Source organism: Homalodisca vitripennis, chromosome 8, assembly GCF_021130785.1.
Source record: "Homalodisca vitripennis isolate AUS2020 chromosome 8, UT_GWSS_2.1, whole genome shotgun sequence".
NCBI classification, from domain to species: Eukaryota; Metazoa; Arthropoda; class Insecta; order Hemiptera; family Cicadellidae; genus Homalodisca; species Homalodisca vitripennis.
Window position 1 is genome coordinate 125304025 of NC_060214.1, and position 25119 is coordinate 125329143.

Here is a 25119-nt window from a genome sequence, read left to right on the forward strand (position 1 = left end):
TTTAGTTTTTTATTTATTTTCTGACCTTTTTAAGAATCAAAAATAAACTTTTAGCAAGAAATATACTACTTGTATAATGTTTTCTGTTCTGTTTTCTGCATCTTGTAGACTCTGTATGAATAAGTTGCTGAACACGATATATGAAGAAAGACAATAATTGATTCTCTGTGTGTACGCTAATCTGTCTTAATACAGCTGATACCTCTTTGTCCAAAATGACTGGATCTACTGTTACCATGTTGTTTTTCTCGTTATTAAAGAGTTTGTTCGGTGATTCACTGTTTTCCTTTACTTCATAAAGATATGTTTTATTTAATGCATATATTTTGTCTAATATTGTCAACAACATGTAAATTATAAAAGGGAAAAAGTTGTGAAATGTAAACTAAAGGAATGATAACAAGTGTATCCACAATACTGACCTTTATTTGTTCAGCTGTGGGATGGGTAAATTAACCCAATCCACCCCAAACAGACAAGACATGGGTCTAACTTGTTTTCGTCAAAAATTCTGTTCTGAGATACAGTGGAGTGAGTCCCGCTAATCCGAACACGTGTAATCCGAACGTCGGTTAATCCGAACAGGTCCAGGAGGAGTTATTTATAACGATAATGAACAGTTATAGGAACTAATTACATAAAAAATGAAAATGGGTGCATCATTTCGTACATAAACAAAGAAAACTTTAATTAAATAGACATACTGTACAGTATTTTATTAAGACAAATTGTGTACGGTACAGTACATAAATAATTAAGTTAAATAAAGTATCAAATTGAAACTTATAGGTTAAGTATGAGTTAAATTACTGTATTAAGAAGTGAAATCAAACTAAAATTGGACGTATAGTACTGATATTATTATTGAGTACAATATTAATTGTTAAAAGACATAAATTCAGTTATTGCCTTCTGTCGCATTGAAGAGAGTCTATTGGATGACGCGTAGCGTGGACCCGTACAATATCCAGTACGCTCACATTGCTTAACAATAGAACTCTCACACTAAATACGGTAAATGTGCTTAGTATTCGCAAACACTTTTATTTGTCAAGAAATACAATGCAACAGTCAGAAAACATGTTTTAATAAACAATGTTGATAATTCTATAACAAAATAGACCCATCTCAAGTTTAAAACCGTATTTTTCTGTAATTCTGGCTAATCCGAACAATCACATAATCCGAATAGGGCTCGGTCCCAATTAGGTCGGATTAACGGGACTCTACTGTAGTTAGATTACACAACATGAGGTTCCACTACAGAATAATTGAATCTTGATTGCTTGGGTCTCAAAGTCTCAAAGATATCCTGATAACCCCTTCACCCCCTTGGAGAGGCACCCTTGTGGAATGTCAACAAGACTTGACAGACCGACTTTTACAGACTGTATAATATCACGTCAATAACCACAGTCAAGATAGTATCAAATGAAGCCTGCTATAAAGTTATATACAACATCAAGTTGCTAACCACGTGGTTTTCTATGTAAACTATTATATCAGTTGAACCCAGCAGGGATCTCTTCTGGCTGGTTTACACCTTCCAGTTGAACCCCTACCACTGGGCACAGCAAAAATCAATGTGTCACTTAAATCTGGGCAACCTTATGGATGTCCAGGAGCGGCACATCACTAATTGCAAATGTCGAGATTCTGGGATGCAAGGATAGTTCGATAGGTCCAGTCTACTGTAGTAGATGACTGTTGGAGTTGGTGGGGTTCGTTCCCTCAGAGGTTATTGCTAGCCTCAACAAGGGTGTGCCACCCCCTGCCTACTTTGACTGGAGAGGCTGGTTCAGAGCTGGCCTCCCCTTCTTCCAGGGAGATATAACTTTCTTTAAAGAATAGTGCCTTAATTCTTCCTCATGAACCTCGATAGGAGGCGGCCCCTACCCCCTATCCCTTCCTATCCTGTCCCTCCGGAAACAGCGCTAAGGTCCTTATAGGACTAAGTGCAATTAATAAGCTTCTTGTCCTAAGAGAGCAAAAAAAATTGTATCATACGTGACAAATTCCACTATAAATTTTAATTTTACATGTCAGTGATTCGTCACCATGGACACAATAGTAGTTGGGGTATTTAATTAGTTACATTTATCCATTACTAATTGTTTAATTAGCCTGCCACAGTCTGGAATACTTCAGTACAGGTTCATTTAGGCATATTCCTGCCGACCAGAGCAACCTAGAAGAGATGACAATGTGTGCTAGAGTTGTGAAGCTATCGTGAAAGGTAATAGCAATCATCTAGGCCCTAGTTTGTATTATTATACAAATTTTCAGCATTATATATCAGTTATTAGATAAAGTAACTCATAAAAACTGGTTATGTTAGGATAAAGGAGGGAATCGACTCTCGCATCAAAAAGTATATATATCTGAGTTTGAACTTTAACCACAAACTTACCAGTAGAGTTAAAATTTTGATTGTTTATTTCTACGTTTATACATATTAAGCAAATTATTTACATTAACTTGCAGTTTTTGTGTAAGTAAGAATGATAAAAGGTAACGGTTTTTGCTGTTTTACTACATGCAGACTGCCAAAGCAACACCATTCTGAGCAGCTGGTGGTTTGCGCGTTTAAAACGAGCTGGCACTGGCAGGCAAATGAACAAAACCTGTTCAATTAAATCTGTGTTAAATACTTAACATTAATAATGGTTAACGAAATTCCACACTCAAGATAACTGAAAAAATTGTTGGACCATCCGGTCAAAAACTAAGGCGTAGATTGTAATTTAATTAGAATTTTTTCATATAATTCTCAAATTTAAAACTCAAAACCAGAATACTCGTACTTATTTTCTATTAGAATTGCAGCCTAACAATGATTTCAATCTTTTTTTATTCTTGGCAATCTTAAAAGTTGAAATTATTATTTGTAAATAATTTGCTTTAATATCTGAACAAAGAAACAAACAAGCTAAATTTTAATATAATACCCGCATTTTAGCTCTGATAGTTTGTGGTTGCCTAGAATAGCACTGGAGAAGGAGGAAGAAGACCAAGAGGAAGATGGGAGGACCAAGTGTGGAAAGACATAGAGAGAAGGGGACTACAGAAAATACAGGTGGATGAAGAGGAGACCTGGAACGATAGACTAAAGTGGAGGAGGCTGTGTACGACAACCCGTGAGAACGGAAACGTCTGACGATGATGATGATGATGATGAGTTTGTGGTTACCATTCAAACTCGGGGCACCTAAACTTTTTGACCTGAGAGTAGTGATCCAGATCCACATTAAAATCGTAACTAATTCTTTGGAAAAGTGGGCTTCTTCCAGTTTCAATACGACAAGGTTACACGATACATGGCAGCCAGCACTGTACATCCGAGTACAATTTTCTCTTCTATTGGTATTTATTGTTATTTTGAACCTGTTGATTGGATAAATGAAACATAATTCAGTGTAAAAATCCAAATGAAACGGTCCACCTAAGTTGATGATGAGATTTTATTTACATTGTGATTATGATCTTTTTGAGTTAAAAACCATCCTTTGAAATGTAAAGTATTTTTGCCACCACTCTTCCCACCGATTTTAATCATTAGTTGTGACATGGTCCATAATCGTTCAAATACTTAATTATAAAAAAACAGTTATAACAATAATTATCATTTTTCTAGGTCCCCTGGTACCCATTTTGGCAATATTCTCTGAGACAGAAGTTGAAAATTTCTTCCTTGCATGTTATTCTTTGATTTGACACATTTTCTTTTGAAGCATAAATATTTTTATTATTTATATGCTTTAAAAAGTAGATGTGGCAATTTATTCACATGTGATATCCAGCATAGTGTGAACTTGTGTCAGATTATACAATATTTGTAATGTGTTTTTATTTAGTGTATTCTGAGAGTGGTATTCCAATTAATTATTGGCTTCTTTCGAAATTGGTTTCCTTTTGAAGAAAAATTACAAATATTAAAGTAAACATGAGCAAATTTCCTTCTCGATATCCCATGTCTAGAAAGTGAATACGATCTCTCATGTACTAGTATTTGCCTTCCACAATGAGTAAGGGCATTCAAATCTGAAGTGATTCACATCTCAATCCACATGGGGTAGGAAAGTTATGGGATGATTACTTACTAACTTTGGTACCTATAAAACGACTGATAGTTTGGAAGAACCAGTACTTTTATAATAAAATCATGATAAAAGTGAATGTCTCGTCTGCAAACTCAGATTAATTTTAAATAGGTAACAAAATTTACCATACAACTCAGTATAAAGTAAACCCTCGCCTAAGTTGAGCATATAATATATGGGGCTCCCTTACGAGTATATTAACTGTCAAGTTTTAGGCTGTAGTCTAATGGCTCTCTGCTGAGTACTTTAAGATTTATTAAAGACAATTGTTTGAGGTATTTACTAACAATGAAAACATGAAAGAAGCTAGAAATAGATAATGCATGAATGAGTCGTTACTCTAATTTTGGGGGAGGGACATACCTTCTTGCTGCAGACTATCATTGAAGTTATGCTGCTCTGAGGACAGGAATGCTGGAATATGGTGGCCAAATAAGTGGAGAAAATCCTAAAGGTGACTCTAGATCTTGAACATCTAAGAAAAAAGGAAACCAGATGAGAGCGTGAATAGGCTCACATAAAAGGCCTGGTCCTAAGTATTGGGAGCACCATTTCCAGGCTGGTCGAAGAAGAGGATGGGGTGATTGTTTTAGTGGGTATGCCTTCAGGAATATACTTGTCGGAGAGCCCCACACATGTTTGCTTGATTACAGTAAGGCCAAGCATTCGTACAGTCTATGCATTCTTTACACCTCTGCAAAAAAAAAAAATTGGGGGAATAAAAAAACATTTATTTATCTTACCCTTGTAATTTTAAAGTTGAAATAGAAGTTTTTACGCACTAAAAGTATTATTATTTTACACAATTTACAGCTTCACTCTTCTTAGTGATTTTGAGCGAGTGGTAGCGAAGCAAGGCGACCCACACAGAGCTACTCTACAGTCAGTGCTCATGTAGAGTGTTTCCCACCTCTTTGATTGACGCCTGCAAACATGGCACTGTCTACAAATGCTGCTTTCTTTTCTGTTGGCATACAAGCGAAGGCTAATGTCTTTGATACAGTCTCAGGGACATTACTCCAGTTGATGGATGTCCTCCTTTATTCTATCAGGCAATGCGTAACCCGGTAGCTAGATTAAAATTTCCTTATAACTAGTTAAAAATTTCTTTTATATTAGCCTAAAATTCAATATCATAACAATCATTTATCTACATCTCTTCAACTGAATAAAAAGCTTTCATTTTCAGCCACTTAACCAAAACTTTCTTAAAGTTCTTAGTGCACACTGTTATGAGGTAACTTACTGAAGACATTTGTACCAATGTAGACAAAACTATATTGGGACTTACTTAACCTAGTGTACGTATCTCACACCAATTAGATTTGGTATTATGAGTGTACAGAATTTCTTAAACTAAACAAGGCAAGATTTTCTTTTGATATAAACTAGGCTCTGTAAAATGTAGATACTGGGCAATGTTAGTATGCCTAATTTTATAAATACAGGTCTGCAAGAATATCATTAATGTTCATGAGGCAGCAGATCGCTTTGTTTGATAATTAAAAACTTCTTTTGCAGCAGCAGAGTTGCCCCAAAGAATAGTGTCATACAAAAGGTGACAGTGAAAATAGGAACTGATGATTAAACTAGAACTTGTAGATAACTTAAGTTTCTTTAGACAAAAAAATGATTCTGGAAAGGCGGGAGCAGAGAGAGTTGGTATGAGCACTCCAGGTAAGTGTAAAATTTAAATTAAGTCCTAAAAGCTTAACTGATTTATTTTCAGTCTGTTGGCCTACTACTTAGACTAAAAACAAGACTAATAGACTTTGATTCTGCTCTCCCATCTATGGGGGAAAGGTACTTCTCGGAACTGGCCGGTCTTAACATCATGGCTCTGTGACCTCTTACTTATTCTTGTTAAACTTATTTTCAATTTTTTTATTTACCAAGAAGCTGAGATATTGCAATTAGTAATAAATGGATCCTTGTGCCTTTGGATATCCAATTAGCAGCACTGTATCTCAGTCATGTAACCTTGGAAGAAGGGGAGGCCAGAACTGTTCCAGTAGGGGAAAAAAGTACTCCCTCATGTTTAGGTTAGCAACGCCCTTTAACACTATGGAGTTTTACCCACTCCAACAGTTATTTTTCTCAGTACACTAGACCTATCGATCCATCGTTCCATCCCAATATCTTGACATTTGTGGATGCTAGAAGACTGTAAATTGAAATGATTTAGAATTGATTTTTTGATGTTATGCCGACGGCACAAAACATCACCCATTCAGCATTGCTCATCTGTCAATATCTTGTTTAAAATAATTGTTGAGTTCTTTTTAATCAAAAATTCAGATACAGGATAAAAAAAAACTGCATCTCTACATCCATGATACAAATTGTACAGCTGACAATAATTATAAAATAAGACACACATCATACAACATAATGTAAATCTAGTTTGTATAAATTGTTAGAAAAGATTAAAATTACCTTTATAATATATTATAGGGTGGTGTAGAGAAACTTGCTTATTTAGAAACTAAACTTAAAAAGTAATGAAGATACAAAGTTATTTTTTTTATATCATGGAATGTATTATTTAAACTTTATTTCAATTTAATTTTGAATATGAAATTAGGCAGATGGCACCCATTGTAGCCAATAATATACTGCGTTAAACGGACTCTGAAGTTTCATTCGCCACTTTCCAGCATATTGAGCGACATGTTGGTGATAGCTTCAAGAATATTTTTCAGGTGAACCATGGTCTTGGGATGACAGTGTAAACCAGTGATTTGAAAGATCCTCCATAAAATAATAATCCCACGGGGCTAAATCCGGCAACTGTGCTGACCAATGCAGGTCAACCCTTATTGATATCGCAAAACTGCCATTTATACTTGTGCTGTTTCACTTTCATACTTGAATCACACACTTCTCATATCCATTTTATTGAGTGTTGGTAAGAAAAACTTTTGATTCATACGGATGTACTGGTCACAATCCCAGAAACCACCTGTTCGCTTTCTTTAAAAAAACCATGGATTAATTAAATTTTTGTGACATCACCAGATTCTCTGGTTGTTTAACTATGGAATAATGAACTGTCAGCCAGAAATACAACTGGCGATGATTAAGCATATGTTTGAAAACTGCTTCAATAGCAAATGCATGCTCCACGTATGTCCACTTCATGAAACAGACTAAACTGGTGGATTGATAACCTTACTATGTGCTCTCTCGAATGTGCCTACCCTCACCCTATTCAAAATCACCATTGCTTTATGACACCCAATTCAAATAAACAGGTTCATCCGTCCCACCCTGTAATTTTTCTGGACTTCGGCCATGTAATTGGTGAGTGGTGAAGTGTTTAGTAATATTATTTTTGAGTCCCTCCATAACCACCCACATCTAAAGGCCTCATAAATACCGTAGTTTGAAGAAGCTCCATTTCCTAGGGTTTTCTTTTTACACTAACATGCACAAAGGCGGTATTGATTTTCCCTCTCTGGCTTCTTTATAAACATGCTGTGACAGTGGAGAAACTCTTTTTCAAGTGAGATGAGAAGTACTTCAAAGTTCAACAATAATTTTGAATGGAGTGAAAGTGTGAATGTTACTGCTTGGGTAGAATTTGCTTCTGTTTCCCTTGGATCACTGAATGACGGCTATGATAGTTAATCCTCAACTGTCTCCGAATAGGAGTATGAGTGAGAACAGAATGTGTAGTTCGATGATCTGAAGTACTAGCTCAGAATCACTCATCCATCTGATTACTTTGTGCTTCACTGGGCTCAAATGATATTTTTTTAGCATTTGAAAGTTTCATACCCAATCAGAATTCAAATGGGTCTTAGTGGTGATAAACTGAGAAGCAAACTTTCCAGCTTTCAGGGACAATCAATTATGTCAACATTTCAATTATTTTCAATGCTATTCAGGTTTTTCAGAATTCCCATTGAACTCAAATCGTTATTCCACACATCATAGATTTTCCCAATACTTAATGATTAAGAAAGGTTATTTGACTGTGAGGTCAAGTGTCTGAAAAAAGACAATGACCATTGTGATACTGACTCTGAGGTTTTAGGAGAATTTCCTTTGCTGAGTGGTTTTCATTCTGTTCAGGTGATGAAGTATTGAGATAAACCGTAAGATGGCTAATTAAAAACTTAAGTTTATTGCAAATATTTTAAAATAGACATGAATTCAATTCTTTGCTACTTTTGATTGAGAATTTGTAAAATATGCATTTTGTAAAATTTTCTCAATTGTCTTTGAACAATGGCTTCAAATAGTGAAATTTAACACCAATCATTAGCCCGGTTTATTTGTACAATAAACTTTCAGTGATCTTCACCAATGTCACCTGCTGCTACCGTTGTTTGTTGCTGGTAGTTCAACTAGCTGCAGGTGCACGCAAGATTTCTTTCATCCGCAAGATTGTGATTGTTGAATAATCATTTAGACAAGGGCCTTGGTAGTTTGGTAGGTTGGTTGCAACATGTTACATACTGTCCATACTGTGACATATCGGTTAAGAGCAATTTGTGTTATGAAAGTAGACACAAGCAAAATGATGCAGGAAAAATATGAACAGAAGTGCAAGCGAGGTACGTTTAATGGTGCGACTATAGAGACAGAAGTTCCTCTTGTGAAAGCTATGATGGAATATTGGGTCTCTTTTGTTGTTCAACCATCATTCTCTGTTCCAAAATGTTTAGGAATACTTCAGAAGAATGTTTGGTTTTCTTCTAGAATCTGATGACATATCAGGAAGTTGCTAATTTTAAGACCCTTCTTATCTTCTTCTACTCCTGATGGTGTAACCCATATGAAGTTAAATGCAGTTCCAGCATCTTTTATAGCCTTTTTGTTCAACCTTGTTCTTGGTCATAAGAATTTTTTGTTTTTAAGTCTAAATTTATTGATACAACTTTCCAGCCAGCCAGCTTTTGACCAATCAGCATTACTAACTGATATTAAGGCACTTACATATGACCTTGGCTCAGCAAATTTAGATAGCAAACATACTCTGCTTTGGACACAGGGTTGCCATCTCTAATGCTGCAAAGACTTTTGACTTGAGTATTGTTACCACTGCTAACTTAAAGGAAAGTTAGCTTTGAGAGTACTTACTAACTTTCTACTATTGCAATTTTGGCAGGTGAGACGACACAAATTAAATTTTTGTTGGCTGCAATATAAGGCAAGGTATCTATTGTAATCAGTTCTCTTTTGTCTTTTTGCAGATGATGTTTTCAGGGTTGTATCCCAAAATGTGGGCTCAATGTTTGCCTTTATCTGACAGCATAATCTTCCTTGCAGAATGAAAGGGGACTTTCAAATAACTCAGAGTTGCAGGAAGAAATCGTTAACATCCTTGTCTTTAATTCAGCTAAGTGCAGTGTCTTCTTGTATCTGTTCTGGCCACCAAATAAGATGAATGATTATACCTCTTTTATTCGCCTTGAGAGATTTGTTTATTTTCATATATCTGCTTCTGCACAACAGTGTTATCTTGACATACATTTGAAGGCTTTGTCTGATCTAACAGGGTTGAATGAGACATTCACTTATATCTTGACTGCTTTTATTTGCAATCATTTCAAGGTTGAATAACAAAAATCCTTCTAAGTTTGTATCACAGTTTTGTGCTTGGTTATGTAAGTAGAAATACTATACTGAAATCATGGAATTATTTAGTTCGACAATGGCCAGTACATGATAATGGATTAGGCATCTCTTTTTTTACTTTCACCCTTGGCATGTTGCAAAGCTTGTATGTCAGTATACCAGCTGTACTGCTTTTTCACATTCCAAGTGGATTGCTTGTGCTCTGAATGGCCTCACTAAAAAAAACTATTTAATAAAAACCTGCAGAAGACTTGGTGAAAATAAACAGTTCATCAGAGAGTGTTATTGGTTTTATACTCACTATTACCGCCTCATCCGCATGACTGTACTCTGCTTCTTTTGGAATCCTGCCTCAGGATTATGTTCTGTTCTTCTATGTTTTAAGTCAACTGGCTTCAAACAAGGACACACAACATAAAGAAGGCATTGGCTGTGTCAAACTGGTTTGCCATGTGACAGATACTGCTTCTCAAGTTATACAGAATCTCCATCTAACCAATAGTGGTCACTCCAGAAATCATGATATTTGATGCAACGTGGAATACTATGGTTTTATATGATTCTGTAAGTCTGACACTGAAACAGTAAGTGGAGTTCATACTAGTTTTTGTGTTGAAAAGGGTCAAATGTAGATATAACCTGTCATTAAGCCTAGTTCTGTCTCGGAAGACCAACAACCACGTCTTTTTGTTTTACAGGCATGATTTGGCTTGGCTTTTGGTTGTCACAGAGGGCTCTTAGCAAGCTTAGCTGCTTTTGAGAATAACAGTAGGTTTCTCTGAAGCATGTATATGTATTTCTATCAAGGGGACTAATTCTTTACTTGTTTTCATTCCTATTTTTTTAGGTTATTTTCATAAATGTTATTACATTATGTTATTTTCTACGTTTATTAGAAGTTGTGATCAGTAATGTATTTCAAATTAGGAGGTGTAACTTTTGTCATTTTTATATAAAGAAATTGTTAGTTTCAGTTTTAACAATCATGTATAGATATTATTTCACACATTCATGTATCAAGTTATAAAAGTTATAGTACTCTAATGATCCTAACTTTGCCAGTAAGATTAAAGAGATCACATGAATGTTCATTCATTATTACCAACACAGTTGTAAGGTAAGGTAGTCCATGCACACAGAGGACAACAACAAAGACAACAAAGAGAGTTAGTATTGTGAATACCAGAATCGTTCTATAAACCCTTTCCTCTCCTATTGTAATCCTATTTCTTGTTTGCTGCCTTTATAATGTTACTGACAATGTCTAAAAATGGAACTCCTTGCTTTGAGATGACACTTATCGTGCATGGTGAAAAAACAATTTTTGTTTAAAATGTATTATAGACAGTGGAGGATTTAAAGGATCAGGATTTTTTACATTTGTATTAAGGTCTTTTATTGTTGTTTGCAGGACGTTTTGGGCAGTGATATGCTTGGTTTTTCGACATACAACTTTTTCTGTTGTAAACATTTTGCATGTTAAGTTCATGGCCCATAAATTTTTGTGCACCTTTAACTTATATTCAATGGTCAAACAACTTTATTTCATTATATGTACAAGGTAAAAAGAATAGTGTCATTACAATAAAACTAAATATTAATCTTAATTTAAAAATAAATAAATTTAGTAAATGGTAACATTAGTTCATTGAAATGATAAAAACTTAAATTTCAACTATTTTATCTTCATATCTTTTTAAATTAATCTATCAAATGCTCTGATAAGATCTAACAAAATCTTAACTAATTTTTCTCTTTTATCTGACAGAGTTGATAATGGACTGTATAAATTCCATACCAGCCCCAGCCCATGTTTTTGATTTTCTATCACAAAACCCATGTTGTTTTTGTTCAACAGTTCATTAGACTCTAAATGTTTTAAAACTTGATCATAAGCCACTTTTAAAATATTTTAGAATATTTGGGAGCAATGACACTGACCTGAAGCTAGCTGGATCAGTCACATCACCTTTTTTAAAAAGAGGAATCACTCTGGAAACTTTAAAAATATCAGGAAATATTCCAGAAATTAAAGAAGAATTCATTAAATGGACAAAACAATGGGTTTAAAATGAAATTAACAGATTTTTAACAATATCAATTGATATATCATGATTCCCCATATAAAACTTAGTTCAAAATGATAAAACATTTTTTTAACTGATATTCAAACACATTGAAATCTAAAACATGTAACACAGGTCACATGTTCACCATTGGTACAAATGGGATTGTGCTGAGGTATGTTAGGTAAGGTTAACAAGTCAATGACTGTGACAAAAAATCATTAAAAGTGTTTCCTACAGTAACAGGATTACTTAATAATACTCCATTTACAATAATATTCTTATTATGAATTGTATTGGAATGTTTGACTCATATTTAATCATTTTTAAGTTGTTTTAGGTCTTATGTTATAGTATAGAATTTTATCATCTAATTTTTTTTTTCTTATTCACAAACTCTTTTAATACATTTTTCATTGCTTATATGAGTACTTTAAAATTTTTGTTTTTGGAAACTAATTTTTTCCTCAAGTTCAACTATTTCATTCTTTTTTATTTTTATATCATTAGTAATACAGTTTTGTCCTAAGAAATGTTTTTAACCGTTTGACTAGTTTCAGGGAAATGTATTTAAAAAAATATAACTAAAATTACTATGAAATAGTTAATATTTCATATCTGGTGCTTCATTAACTTCTATTCGTGTTTTCCTTGCTATAACTCTAAAAAGTGTTTGTGTTATTCAAAGTAAATTGTCTATATAGTTCTTTTATATTAATGTTACAATTACAAAGCTTTAATTCTAAAAACTCTAGGTGTTGACCATCATGATCTGATATTTGAGTTATGGTACTTAATATAATTAATTCTGTACAATCTATATTTGTGATGAAGTTATCTATGGCTGTCTGAGAATCAGCTGTGACTCTAGTTGGGAAGTCCACCAAATTTGACATATTATACTCCTTTAATATGTTACTAAATTTAGTGTAAATTATATCTTGTTTTAATATATGTATGTTTATATATCCAGCCAAAATCACATATTTGAATGTATCACTGAATTTATTATTACACAACATATCTAAGTTATTTAAAAATGTATCTACTATTAAGTACTGGAATGATCTATATAAAACTGCTAATACAAAAGAAAATGTCTATAAATATATTGATTAAAAATCTTTTAATATTTCCACAAAATTTTGTCAAAAAAGTACAAAACAAACAAGATATACCTGGATAAATTAGAAATTAAAATCAATAAGCAAAAAGAAATGCTCAGTGAGTGATTTGAACAACTGATCTGGAATTGAACCCTGAGAGTTATTGACCTTGCTTATCCACTGAGCTATCAGTACTTGATGTGATAACAATAGTCACTCAGCATCAACTGAACCTGCTCACTCACAATCCAGATAGGGTAATAACCTGTTGTGATAACATTACTGCAGTATACAACAAAAAAGTGGAAGTTAACATGAACATTATTTTACTATAAAAATGTTATTGGTTATAATTGTAAGTATTGAAATCAACTTTTAATAAAATTACTGATATAATTAAAATTAAATAAACAAATCTTCTATTTTAGGTTAGTCAGTAAGTTTCCAATATTTTTCTATTAGCCTATTAAAACAGTTTTAAAATTTCAACTTTGAGAATTAAAATATTTACTCAAAAACTCTTCTACATTTAAAAATATGATTTATAAAGCTATGCCTAAACTTCAAATAGCACTAATATTAAAATAACCTGTAAAACAGCACTGTGATGCTTATAAACATCGGCAAAAAGTCAACATAACCTATAGTGTATTTAATGACTGCACAAGACCCCTTTGTGGAAATTACAATGAACCAAAGAAATCTTAGAATTCTAATTTGTTATCTCTTAAAGAAGATAATGCTCCTGTATTTAATATAGTACTTTAGACATAGTGTTATAATATTATGCAATGAAAAATACTACAAAGAAAGTGATTTGAAGTAACAAAGTTACTTGAAAGACTTAAAATGAAAACTTTAAAGAAATGTTTCATAAACTCAGTAACTTTGTCTTAAATATCAATAAAACCAATGATATAATCATACAAGTAAATATTAATTTATTGTATAACATCAGAAAAGGAGATGTTGAAAACAATTTTATCTATAAAGTTAATATATCAACAGGGCCAAACAATAGACGTATGAGATGTGTTGGAGTAAAATAAGTATCCAAACACTTGTCATTAAGTTACACAACAATACATGAAAAATCACAAAAACCACAAATATTCCAAAGAGCAGATCTATTTTTTATACATGGTGTCTTAAATGATCCACTACCAATAAACTGTTTTTTATAAATACATTATATAAGTAAGAGATCTACTTAGGGGAATGTTTATACAGCCCACCAAATAGCTTTTTATGTATGTATGTATCCGTCCATGGCAGTTTGGGGGTAAGTGAAAAATTTAAATATGAATCTATCAAGTGAAACTTAATTTTCAAGGTCAAAGAAGAAAAAGGGTGGCTCAAAACTTGAATTCTCTAAGTAACCTATCTAATGTTGTGGCTAGAACTCCCTCATTTAAAGTAAAATTTAAAATTTTTGAGAGCACGATTCCATTTTAAGTCTTATTTTGTCCTTAGTTATTTTAAAACAGATAAAACATTTATTCATCAGTATTTTGAGAAGTTATTGAGGCCAAATCTAGATGTAATACAAATTAAAAAAGAATAAACAAACACAAATAGCTTAGTATTTATCAGATTTTTTGTTTAAAGTTTGTTATTGATGATGAAAGGTTTGAAAGCATAATAGGACTTTGGACATTTGCCATTGTTATAGGTTATGAAAGGAATTCAAATCCTCGAAACATTATGTTATACCTTTTATAACCTATATAATGGCAAAAGTCCGAAATCCTGTTATCCTATCAAATTTAGTTATCTCTGATCCAAGTTCAGTACCTGAAAATACCAGTCTTGCTTTTGCATTTTATATCTTATTGTGAATTAAATAATCTGTGAGAAACATTCAGGCCAGTTACCGTGCTAGTAAATATTTACTACAAATAAAAATGGCTCGGTAAAATGAAGATGATGTGAAGATAGATGTTTTGTTTTGATGGATGAAATGGTGAGGCTAGGAGAAATTTTACAGAGCAGTATGTTTATTCAATGCTGCTTATCTAGATAGATTAGCAGTAAGATGATCTAAGATCAGGGCACCATTCCATTACAACAAAAGAATTTCAAATTTAAGTTTTAGCAAATTATGTAGCAAACCCACATCAATAACTTTTTTTTAGAGCAAATGTATATGTGTTTTAAGTAAATGGTAGTAATTTTGTATCAGAGTGAAATTATAGGTGTGTTTGTATGATTTAACCACTACAGTATGATTTATTAACACCTTATCTGCAACAGATCCCATATGAAGCAGAAGCTCGCTCCTTAAGAATATGGTTTGTCTTATTTAATATAGAACAGCAGTTAATGTGTTAATGAGGGGTTGTTAGAAAGAACTCCAACTTCAATTAAACATCACGTGTAGACTAGGATAACACTAGAGATCCCTAGAATTTTCTTGTTTTAATATCTTCAAAATAAGACATCTCTTGATAGTGGTTGCTATGACAATTTTTACTCAAATTTTAAACAGTAGATGAGTTAGTGTTCTGTAATTCTAATGCTCATAACTAAACAGTTATTTACAATTTTAAAGTTGGATTTCGTGTACTAATTTGTGAGTTACAAAAATGTCTACATTTTTAACTGCTTGAACTAATAAAACACATATTAGGTTTTACATTTGTTAATAAAGTATAAATTTACTAGTACAAGAGAGCACATAGTTCAAAATTTTCAAACTAATTTGACTGTTGTCACTGATAGTTAAAACAACTTTGTATAATAAAGGTGTAGGATTTATTTTGGAACTTCAACAATTTTGAACATATGTAAGTGTGAAACATATGAATAATTTTCATAGAACTATATTCTGAATTGTTAGTGAATTGTTAATCTGCACACAAGTGTGCTTGTCACTGGAGTTCAGTATCAATGAATAACCTGATTGGAGATAGTGCTGATTGATATCTAAATAGCAACTGATTGATCAACAACACTCCATTGTTGCTAGGCTACTCTTCTCGCTTAAGAGCAGCAATAAAATCTTATCTCTAGCATAGCCACTGGACTCTGCCTTTGCTTGAACTTTTAATGTACTGATTTCTGTCTGTGATTTATGTTTTTGACAAACAATTATTCAGTTGTATTTTAAATTATAGCATATATCTTAATTTGTCTATCTATAACTTTATGTATCAAGAACAATAATTTTATTAAAAAAATATACATAATGTTATTAAATAATTAAACCACTAAACAGTACATAACAATCATAAAAAGTATTGAAAAGATTTTTGCTGCTGGAGACATGGTGTTTGCAAAAGGGTTTTTCATTGTGGCCTGGTAGAATAAAAAATACTGTAGATCAAGAAAAGAACGATTTATACAGTGGTGAATTTTATGGCAATTGTGAATGGGCAAAACCAAAATTAATATATATATATATATATTGCATCATAATCAAATATATATGTATATATTTATATATATATATATATATATATATATATATATATATATATATATTTAAATATATATATATTTGAGAATAACTGGTTACCTTCTTTGTTAATGTGTCAGAAAACTTTAACAAGCTGGTTTTTCTTATTAAAACTAAAAGATCAAATGTAAACAATATATGGTTTCATGTTTTGCCTTATGACATCATTACTCTGACATTAAATTAGAGATAAATTACTCATAGTAGTTATTATATCTATATACATATATTTTTATTGGTTTTTTTTATATTGTTCAATTGCGGAACATGATATAAGCTCTCTACTGGACACTTGTTTCAGTGGATTTATTTCCCCGAGTAAATATTCCCAATCATAGTTATGTGTGTCTTCTGGGTGAAGCCACTTCCACACCCTCAAAGCCTGTTGCAAGCAGCTAATATTGACCTCATAATCATTGAAACGATTTTTCTGGAAAACGGCTCTCCCTCATACGTGGTGACAATGTATACTAATTAAACAAGGTAACTTCTTTAAACTCCAAAAACGTTCCGAGCTTAGTGCTTGGTGACTTAGACTTTGTTACATCACTATGTACATCAAAATCACAGTTACCTTTGCAGTCACTTAAAAATGTTTTTGTTTTCTGTGTATTTACAGAGCACATATCTTTGTTCCGGTTTTCTTCAGCACCAGTGGCCCATTTTGTATTGCCTGAAGTGCTAGCAGATGCATCAGTTTGGATTTTTGGTAAGTCATCCAGTCCAATACTTTACCCATTTACCCAGCCAGTACCTTTAATTGTGTTTTCTTTGTTTCTTCCTAGTTCCTGTCCATAGATTTCGCTCCTCCAGGAATTTTAGGAACGAATATCTTCAATTATTACTTTGGGATCCAAGATAGTTTGGAGCAGCCATTTGTTCATCTAAGGTTATTGGAGATATACCACATTTCTATAACCAAAAACCAAATTTTGATTTGAAGTTGGTTCTACACACACTCATTAGTTTCTTTAAGAGGCTAGGAAACTGTGACATCCAAACTTACCCTTTTGAGATCAGCTATTTCTTTCAAATTTTGTAGGAACTTCCCAAGCTTTCTTTATTAGAGTGAAAAATGCCACATCAATTGGCCAGGTTAGATGTGTGCTATTCAGTGGGAGGCAGAGTAATGGTATTTAGTTTTTTCACAAGGCTTTAAGACTGAATGATTAATATGGGATGAAAGATTTAAAATCAAAATCTTTCTTCCTTCCAATTTCTTCAACTTTGGCATGATTAATATGGGATGAAAGACCTAAAATCAAAATCTTTCGTCCTTCCAGTTTCTTCAACTTTGGCAGTGGAAAGGTTTGAAACCTATCAGTAGAAACATTGGTGTCCAGAAGTGGTGTTATTGGATCAGGTTTGGATAGGACCATTTTCAGACCATAAATCCCACATATTACTTTTTTTTATCTGTGAACAACATATGGCGGAAGCAAATCTCTTGCTGCATTGCCACAAAGCATCAGTGATATACTTGTTTAAGTGCTGTTACAAATTCCTTAATTCATCATAATTGAATATGTTGGACGCATCATTGCTGATGTACATCAGCATTGCTGTTGGTACATCAGCATCGCTGTTGGTACATCAGCAATGACAGAAGATGAGTTTGTGATGTAATCACTCAAAGCAGTTTCATGTATCGCTGCTCAACTCATCTTTGTTTTAGAACCCAATCTAGACCCGTTGAGGTTTGGTTGCCTCTTAAAGAAGGAATGAGCCCATTCCACACCAGGGACATTGTTTATGAACCTAATGAATGTTCTACCAAGTCTGCTCAAGTATGAATGTACAATCATTCTTAAATCAAACACTGAGAAACCCAATTCAATGAATCCATTAACACATTTTTCAAAGACGCTTTTCTCCTCTTCACTAAATATTTGCTAATAATTTGGCATTTTTTGCTTCTGACCATCAATGAATCTCAATTTGTTGATAAAAGTTTGACGAGGTGTTCTATAAATCTTTGCTGCTGGCTTATTTCTTTGTTCGTTATGGTGTTTTGGCAATGGTCCATTTTCTCTCAGCTACAATCTTGATACCTCCTGGACCCAGTTTGTCTTGTATAAAACTCCTGAAATAAGACAAAATTATGTACAGCATTGCAAAGGTAAGTTTATATTTAATTTATCTGATATTGAACAATACAAGCACTGAAATCAAACATTTTTATTTCACTTTAAGTGGTACTAATACACGAATATTCATTATTACACATGGTTATATCAAACATTTTTAGTGTAAAATAAATTTCAATTCATACATTCATGTATTAAGGTATATAAATACATAAATAGCATCATAGCAGTCACCCAAAGCATATTGTTAATATTTTACAGTTTATTAAGTTTATAACAATTAGAGCTCGAATTTGTACATTAGTTCAACAGCATAGCCCAGCGAACTTTCATCCAGCATAGTTCTTGCTGACTGTTTCAAAGGGAGTCTTCGGTGCCAAATCCTTACATCATACTATGTTTAAGAGCATTTTGTAAGGTAGATCAGTACTTACCTAATTGCTGAAATTTAAATACGCAATTAAAAATATTTTGTACACCTTACAAAATATACTAACTTGAAATGTAAAAAAAATATATAAACGATGTTCAAGTGGAACAGTTGATTATATTAGGAATGCATTTCTTAATTAACATTTTACAATTCTAGAGACAAAGATGGGATTTTCGCTACTTTAGAAACCAATGTAGAGTAGCTCGGAGGGATTTTCGAAATGGGAATTCATCCCAGGAACCTTAAGAATGGCATATTAAATTTTAGTAAAACCGATTGAATAGCTTACGCATGAAAGCAAAATAAAGAAATGTAGATTGCAATCGATTCCAATGCACTACAATCTAGTAGTGATGGCGGTTGTTTGAGATCGTCGCACGTGCACGCTGAGGTTGGCTACAATCTAGTAGTGATGGCGGTTGTTCGCTGAGGTACTGAGGTTGTGGTCGGTGTGGTGGCGGTTGGTTGAGATCGTCGCGCTGCACGCTGAGATCAGCTACAATCTAGTAGTGGTGGCGGTTGTTTGAGATCGTCGCGCCTGCACGCTGAGGTCGGCTACAATCTAGTAGTGGTGGCGGTTGGTTTGAGATCGTCGCGCCTGCACGCTGAGGTCGGCTAGAATCTAGTAGTGGTAGTGGTGGCGGTTGTTTGAGATCGTCGGGCCTGCACGCTGAGATCGGCTGCAATCTAGTAGTGGTGGCGGTTGTTTGAGATCGTCGCGCCTGCACGCTGAGGTCGGCTATAATCTAGTAGTGGTGGCGGTTGGTTGAGATCGTCGCGCCTGCACGCTGAGGTCGGCTACAATCTAGTAGTGGTGGCGGTTATTTGAGATCGTCGCGCCTGCACGCTGAGGTCGGCTATAATCTAGTAGTGGTGGCGGTTGTTTGAGATCGTCGCGCCTGCACGCTGAGGTCGGCTACAATCTAGTAGTGGTGGCGGTTATTTGAGATCGTCGCGCCTGCACGCTGAGGTCGGCTATAATCTAGTAGTGGTGGCGGTTGGTTGAGATCGTCGCGCCTGCACGCTGAGGTCGGCTACAATCTAGTAGTGGTAGTGGTGGCGGTTATTTGAGATCGTCGCGCCTGCACGCTGAGGTCGGCTATAATCTAGTAGTGGTGGCGGTTGTTTGAGATCGTCGCGCCTGCACGCTGAGGTCGGCTACAATCTAGTAGTGGTAGTGGTGGCGGTTGTTTGAGATCGTCGCGCCTGCACGCTGAGGTCGGCTATAATCTAGTAGTGGTGGCGGTTGTTTGAGATCGTCGCGCCTGCACGCTGAGGTCGGCTACAATCTAGTAGTGGTAGTGGTGGCGGTTGTTTGAGATCGTCGCGCCTGCACGCTGAGGTCGGCTACAATCTAGTAGTGGTGGCGGTTGGTTGAGATCGTCGCGCCTGCACGCTGAGGTCGGCTACAATCTAGTAGTGGTGGCGGTTGTTTGAGATCGTCGCGCCTGCACGCTGAGGTCGGCTACAATCTAGTAGTGGTGGCGGATATTTGAGATCGTCGCGCCTGCACGCTGAGGTCGGCTACAATCTAGTAGTGGTGGCGGTTGTTTGAGATCGTCGCGCCTGCACGCTGAGGTCGGCTACAATCTAGTAGTGGTGGCGGTTGGTTGAGATCGTCGCGCCTGCACGCTGAGGTCGGCTAGAATCTAGTAGTGGTAGTGGTGGCGGTTGTTTGAGATCGTCGGGCCTGGAAGCTGAGATCGGCTGCAATCTAGTAGTGGTGGCGGTTGTTTGAGATCGTCGCGCCTGCACGCTGAGGTCGGCTACAATCTAGTAGTGGTGGCGGTTGTTTGAGATCGTCGCGCCTGCACGCTGAGGTCGGCTAGAATCTAGTAGTGGTAGTGGTGGCGGTTGTTTGAGATCGTCGCGCCTGCACGCTGAGGTCGGCTACAATCTAGTAGTGGTGGCGGATATTTGAGATCGTCGCGCCTGCACGCTGAGGTCGGCTACAATCTAGTAGTGGTGGCGGTTGTTTGAGATCGTCGCGCCTGCACGCTGAGGTCGGCTACAATCTAGTAGTGGTGGCGGTTATTTGAGATCGTCGCGCCTGCACGCTGAGGTCGGCTACAATCTAGTAGTGGTAGTGGTGGCGGTTGTTTGAGAATCGTTGGGCCTACACGCTGAGGTTGGCTACAATCTAGTAGTGGTGGCGGTTATTTAAGATCGTCGCGCCTGCACGCTGAGGTCGGCTAGAATCTAGTAGTGGTAGTGGTGGCGGTTGTTTGAGATCGTTGCGCCTGCACGCTGAGGTTGGCTACAATCTAGTAGTGGTGGCGGTTATTTGAGATCGTCGCGCCTGCACGCTGAGGTCGGCTAGAATCTAGTAGTGGTAGTGGTGGCGGTTGTTTGAGATCGTCGGGCCTACACGCTGAGGTTGGCTATAATCTAGTAGTGGTGGCGGTTATTTAAGATCGTCGCGCCTGCACGCTGAGGTCGGCTAGAATCTAGTAGTGGTAGTGGTGGCGGTTGTTTGAGATCGTCGCGCCTGCACGCTGAGGTCGGCTACAATCTAGTAGTGGTGGCGGTTATTTGAGATTGTCGCGCCTGCACGCTGAGGTCGGCTAGAATCTAGTAGTAGTGGTGGCGGTTGTTTGAGATCGTCGCGCCTGCACGCTAAGATCGGCTACAATCTAGTAGTGGTGGCGGTTATTTAAGATCGTCGCGCCTGCACGCTGAGGTCGGCTACAATCTAGTAGTGGTAGTGGTGGCGGTTGTTTGAGATCGTTGGGCCTACACGCTGAGGTTGGCTATAATCTAGTAGTGGTAGTGGTGGCGGTTGTTTGAGATCGTTGGGCCTACACGCTGAGGTTGGCTATAATCTAGTAGTGGTAGTGGTGGCGGTTGTTTGAGATCGTTGGGCCTACACGCTGAGGTCGGCTAGAATCTAGTAGTGGTAGTGGTGGCGGTTGTTTGAGATCGTCGCGCCTGCACGCTGAGGTCGGCTACAATCTAGTAGTAGTGGTGGCGGTTATTTGAGATCGTCGCGCCTGCACGCTGAGGTCGGCTATAATCTAGTAGTGGTGGCGGATATTTGAGATCGTCGCGCGTGCACACTGAGGTCGGCTACAATCGTGCAGCTCGGCTTGCTCATGTGAACCGGATCTTAGAATCGTAACGAATTAACTAACGCAAACGTATTCCTCCGAAACCGGTAAAGATTCCTCCGGTTGTGTAAAGAGATTTTAGTTCTTGAAGCTAAGACTCATACAATGTTCCGTTTTATTTCACTTAAATGACAAATCACAGGAAAAATTACATGTAAAAATTTACCCCTTGTCAGAGAATGTATAATACATTCAAACAGTTTGGAGATTAAAAAAAACTGAGTGCATTCCAAACACAACAGATATCATCAATGTCCAAACCACGAACCGGGAAGGACCGGAGTAGTTACGTTGAATTACCAGAGTAGTCTATTATAAACGCCCAGATAGACAGGGAGGAAAACAGTGTTTGTAACTCAGAAGCTTCTCGGAATCCATTATATTAGCTGTGCTATGACGCAGTATCAACTCTCCATATAGATTTAATTAAAAAGTGACACCCATCTCTATAGTATAAAATGTAATATTCCCTATAATTTGGCGCCCCTCCCTAAACGACGTCCTGTACGGTGAATGTTAGTATAGGCCTACACCTATATTGAATCTTCATAAAAACTATATAGAGGTAAAACTAGTAAGAACAATGAGAGGCTTACTTGAAAAATGCAAACATATTTCAAGTTTTTATAAAAGTAAATCATTTGCATATTACTATAATAAAATTTAAAAATAGTAAAGTGAAGTGGTATAACGAAAGGCTGGTGTTTTAATATTTACACAACCTAGATTTGTTGACTGATAAGGAGTCCATTATTAAGAGTCCCTGTGATAATTCGAACTCGAGTTTGACCCCAAACTTTATTCTATCCCCTTGCGTACACGTTTAAATGTAATCTTTAAGTAAGATAAGTTTTGCATATCACTGAGAAACAGCATATCAATATTCTGTGAACTGTGTTAGTTTTTACAAAGTTTTACTGTTAAAAGAAAGTGTTACAGAAGCATTCTAATTTGAAGAGATTTTGACATATATTTAATATTTGGCAGGCCCACACTTAGACTGGTTTATTTATAAAATTTAACCGGGATCCGGGCCCTCAGGGGAGAGAGGGCACACGTCTACGGGATGACGAGGGCTGGGGGCGGAACATAAAGGGGCCCGCCAAAAAAAAAAAAAAAAAACAACACGATCAAGGGATAAGATAATATACAGTTGTATTAATGAATGTTACGTCTTTGTTTAAAAAAATTACAGTCAAAAGCTGTAGCACCATGATAATGTCTAAATGTTACGCTACTGCAATGTATTGTAATGATGATATATTAGCAATTATATGTAAAGCTGACAATATTGACTTATTGTAATAAGTCACTAATTTTGATTTATTGTAAATTTACACATCAACATACTGGTAGTTATGAATTGAATAATTGAAACACATTAATGAATTGACTATTTCCTTGAACAAATTTATAAATATGTTTAAGTCAACACTTCAATACAGTTTGTAATGCTGTATTTCATGAATTATAACGTTCGTCATCTCTTTTCCAGACCGTAAGCAGGTTTACGCCGCTTTCTTATCGGTGGTCTTAAAACCCAGAGATTGTATCTAACGGCCTTTTACATTTCATCGATACTTCCAGTAGCAGATACAGAATATATAAACGTCTCAGTAAAACTACAGTGACGGAAGCTGGCGGTAGAAATGATAATATAGTGTACTATAACAACAAGATATAGGCGGGTTTACCCTTTGTAGCAAAAACCTGCTAAAAGTTACATAAAGCACAAGTTATATAACATTCGCTAAAAGTTAGAAAAATTACTTATAGTAGAATATGATACATATAACATTTGCTACAAATAGAAAATCTCAGTTTGAAAAGTGCTACATACAACATGCTAAATTTAGCAGATTTTGCTACATTTAGCAAAACTTCTGCTATACATTAAATGTCGGTAAAGATCAAATAAACCCATTCCAGCTTTTGCTAGATTTAGAGGTTTTATACGCAGTATTTTCGTCTAGCATCTACTATATGTAGTCTAGCATTCGCTGTTAGTTAAGTAACGAGAACAATGTGCTTAGTTTGTGTACTGTTTTGTTTGTCTTGTTCTGAATCGATTTGAAATGGAAGGTTGTGACGGTGTGTGGGACAGGGACAAAATTATTAATTTAATCGAGTAAGAACCACTTCTTGCTAAAAAACCTTAAAGCGACAAGCTGTTCTCGCTCACAGGAATGGTATCTGAATTTAGTGTCTCTTCCCACAATTTTGTGATCAGTACCCTAATATAAATACCTACTCAAAATCTTCACCTGTCGTCATTTTTGAAGCTGCCTTCACATCTAATTTCAGATCTCTAGTCATTCGTATCATCATCAGCATCGAAATCTTTCAGCAATGCTGCTAATGAGTATATTTTTATTAAGAAAATCATCAAATCAAATTTGGGCATTTGGGTTCATGATGTGCAATCAAAGTAGCTGTAGGAACATTGAACATATAGTTAAGGATATTGTGACCACAGTTCAACAATGTAGTGTTCAGCAGGTAAAAGTAAAACAGCTGATTGTTGTGGCTCACAAACAACGCTGTAACGTAATCACAGTGGATATTGTTTACTACTGGAGGTTTTAAAAGCGCACAACCTCTCTTATGTATCAACCAATTTTCTTAAACTTTGTTTCGTTCAATCTGTAATTAAATTTTTTAACTAAAATGTAATAATTGTGACTTTTTTACAATATAAAATTTTTAAGATATTTACGCTTAAATGTTTAAGGAAACCGTTATTTTGAAATAAAACTTCTAAATATAGAAATTATTTAAGAAATTACACCTTCAGGTTATAAAGCTATGTACCAAATTTCAACTCATTTAAACAGGCCGTTCTCATATGAAAAATAATTAAGGGTAAAAAATGGCGTATATTCGGGAAGTTCTGGAATTTTTTAATATAAAATTTTGGTTTTTCTTTGACTAGGAATAATACCTGAAAATATTGGTAGAGATTTCTGGGACTCCCTGATGAGGCGAGAATATCCGTATCCGGGCGCTACCGCTTACCGAAAATTACCTGAGCCTTTGAGAATCTGGGAACCTGTAGAGGCATGGATGTTTCAGTTATTATGATCTTCCAAGCGACAGAAGAGTTCAGTCTCCAGACTTCCCAGAGCTTCCGGAGTTCCCCCCAGATACCATAAATTTCCGTAGGTAGCTCCTAGTTCA

General features: G+C 35.6%; 1 protein-coding gene across 1 annotated transcript in view; it reads left to right on the forward strand.

Moving 5' to 3' along the window:
• The first annotated feature begins 13104 nt into the window (after positions 1-13104).
• The window catches only part of LOC124368162 (myelin transcription factor 1-like protein), a 571113-nt gene continuing 559098 nt past the window's right edge, over positions 13105-25119 (forward strand). The window contains 2 exon segments of the mRNA XM_046825438.1: positions 13105-13213; positions 16935-17024. Of these exon segments, the coding sequence (XP_046681394.1) occupies positions 17004-17024 (21 nt within the window). The 5' untranslated portion in view covers positions 13105-13213; positions 16935-17003.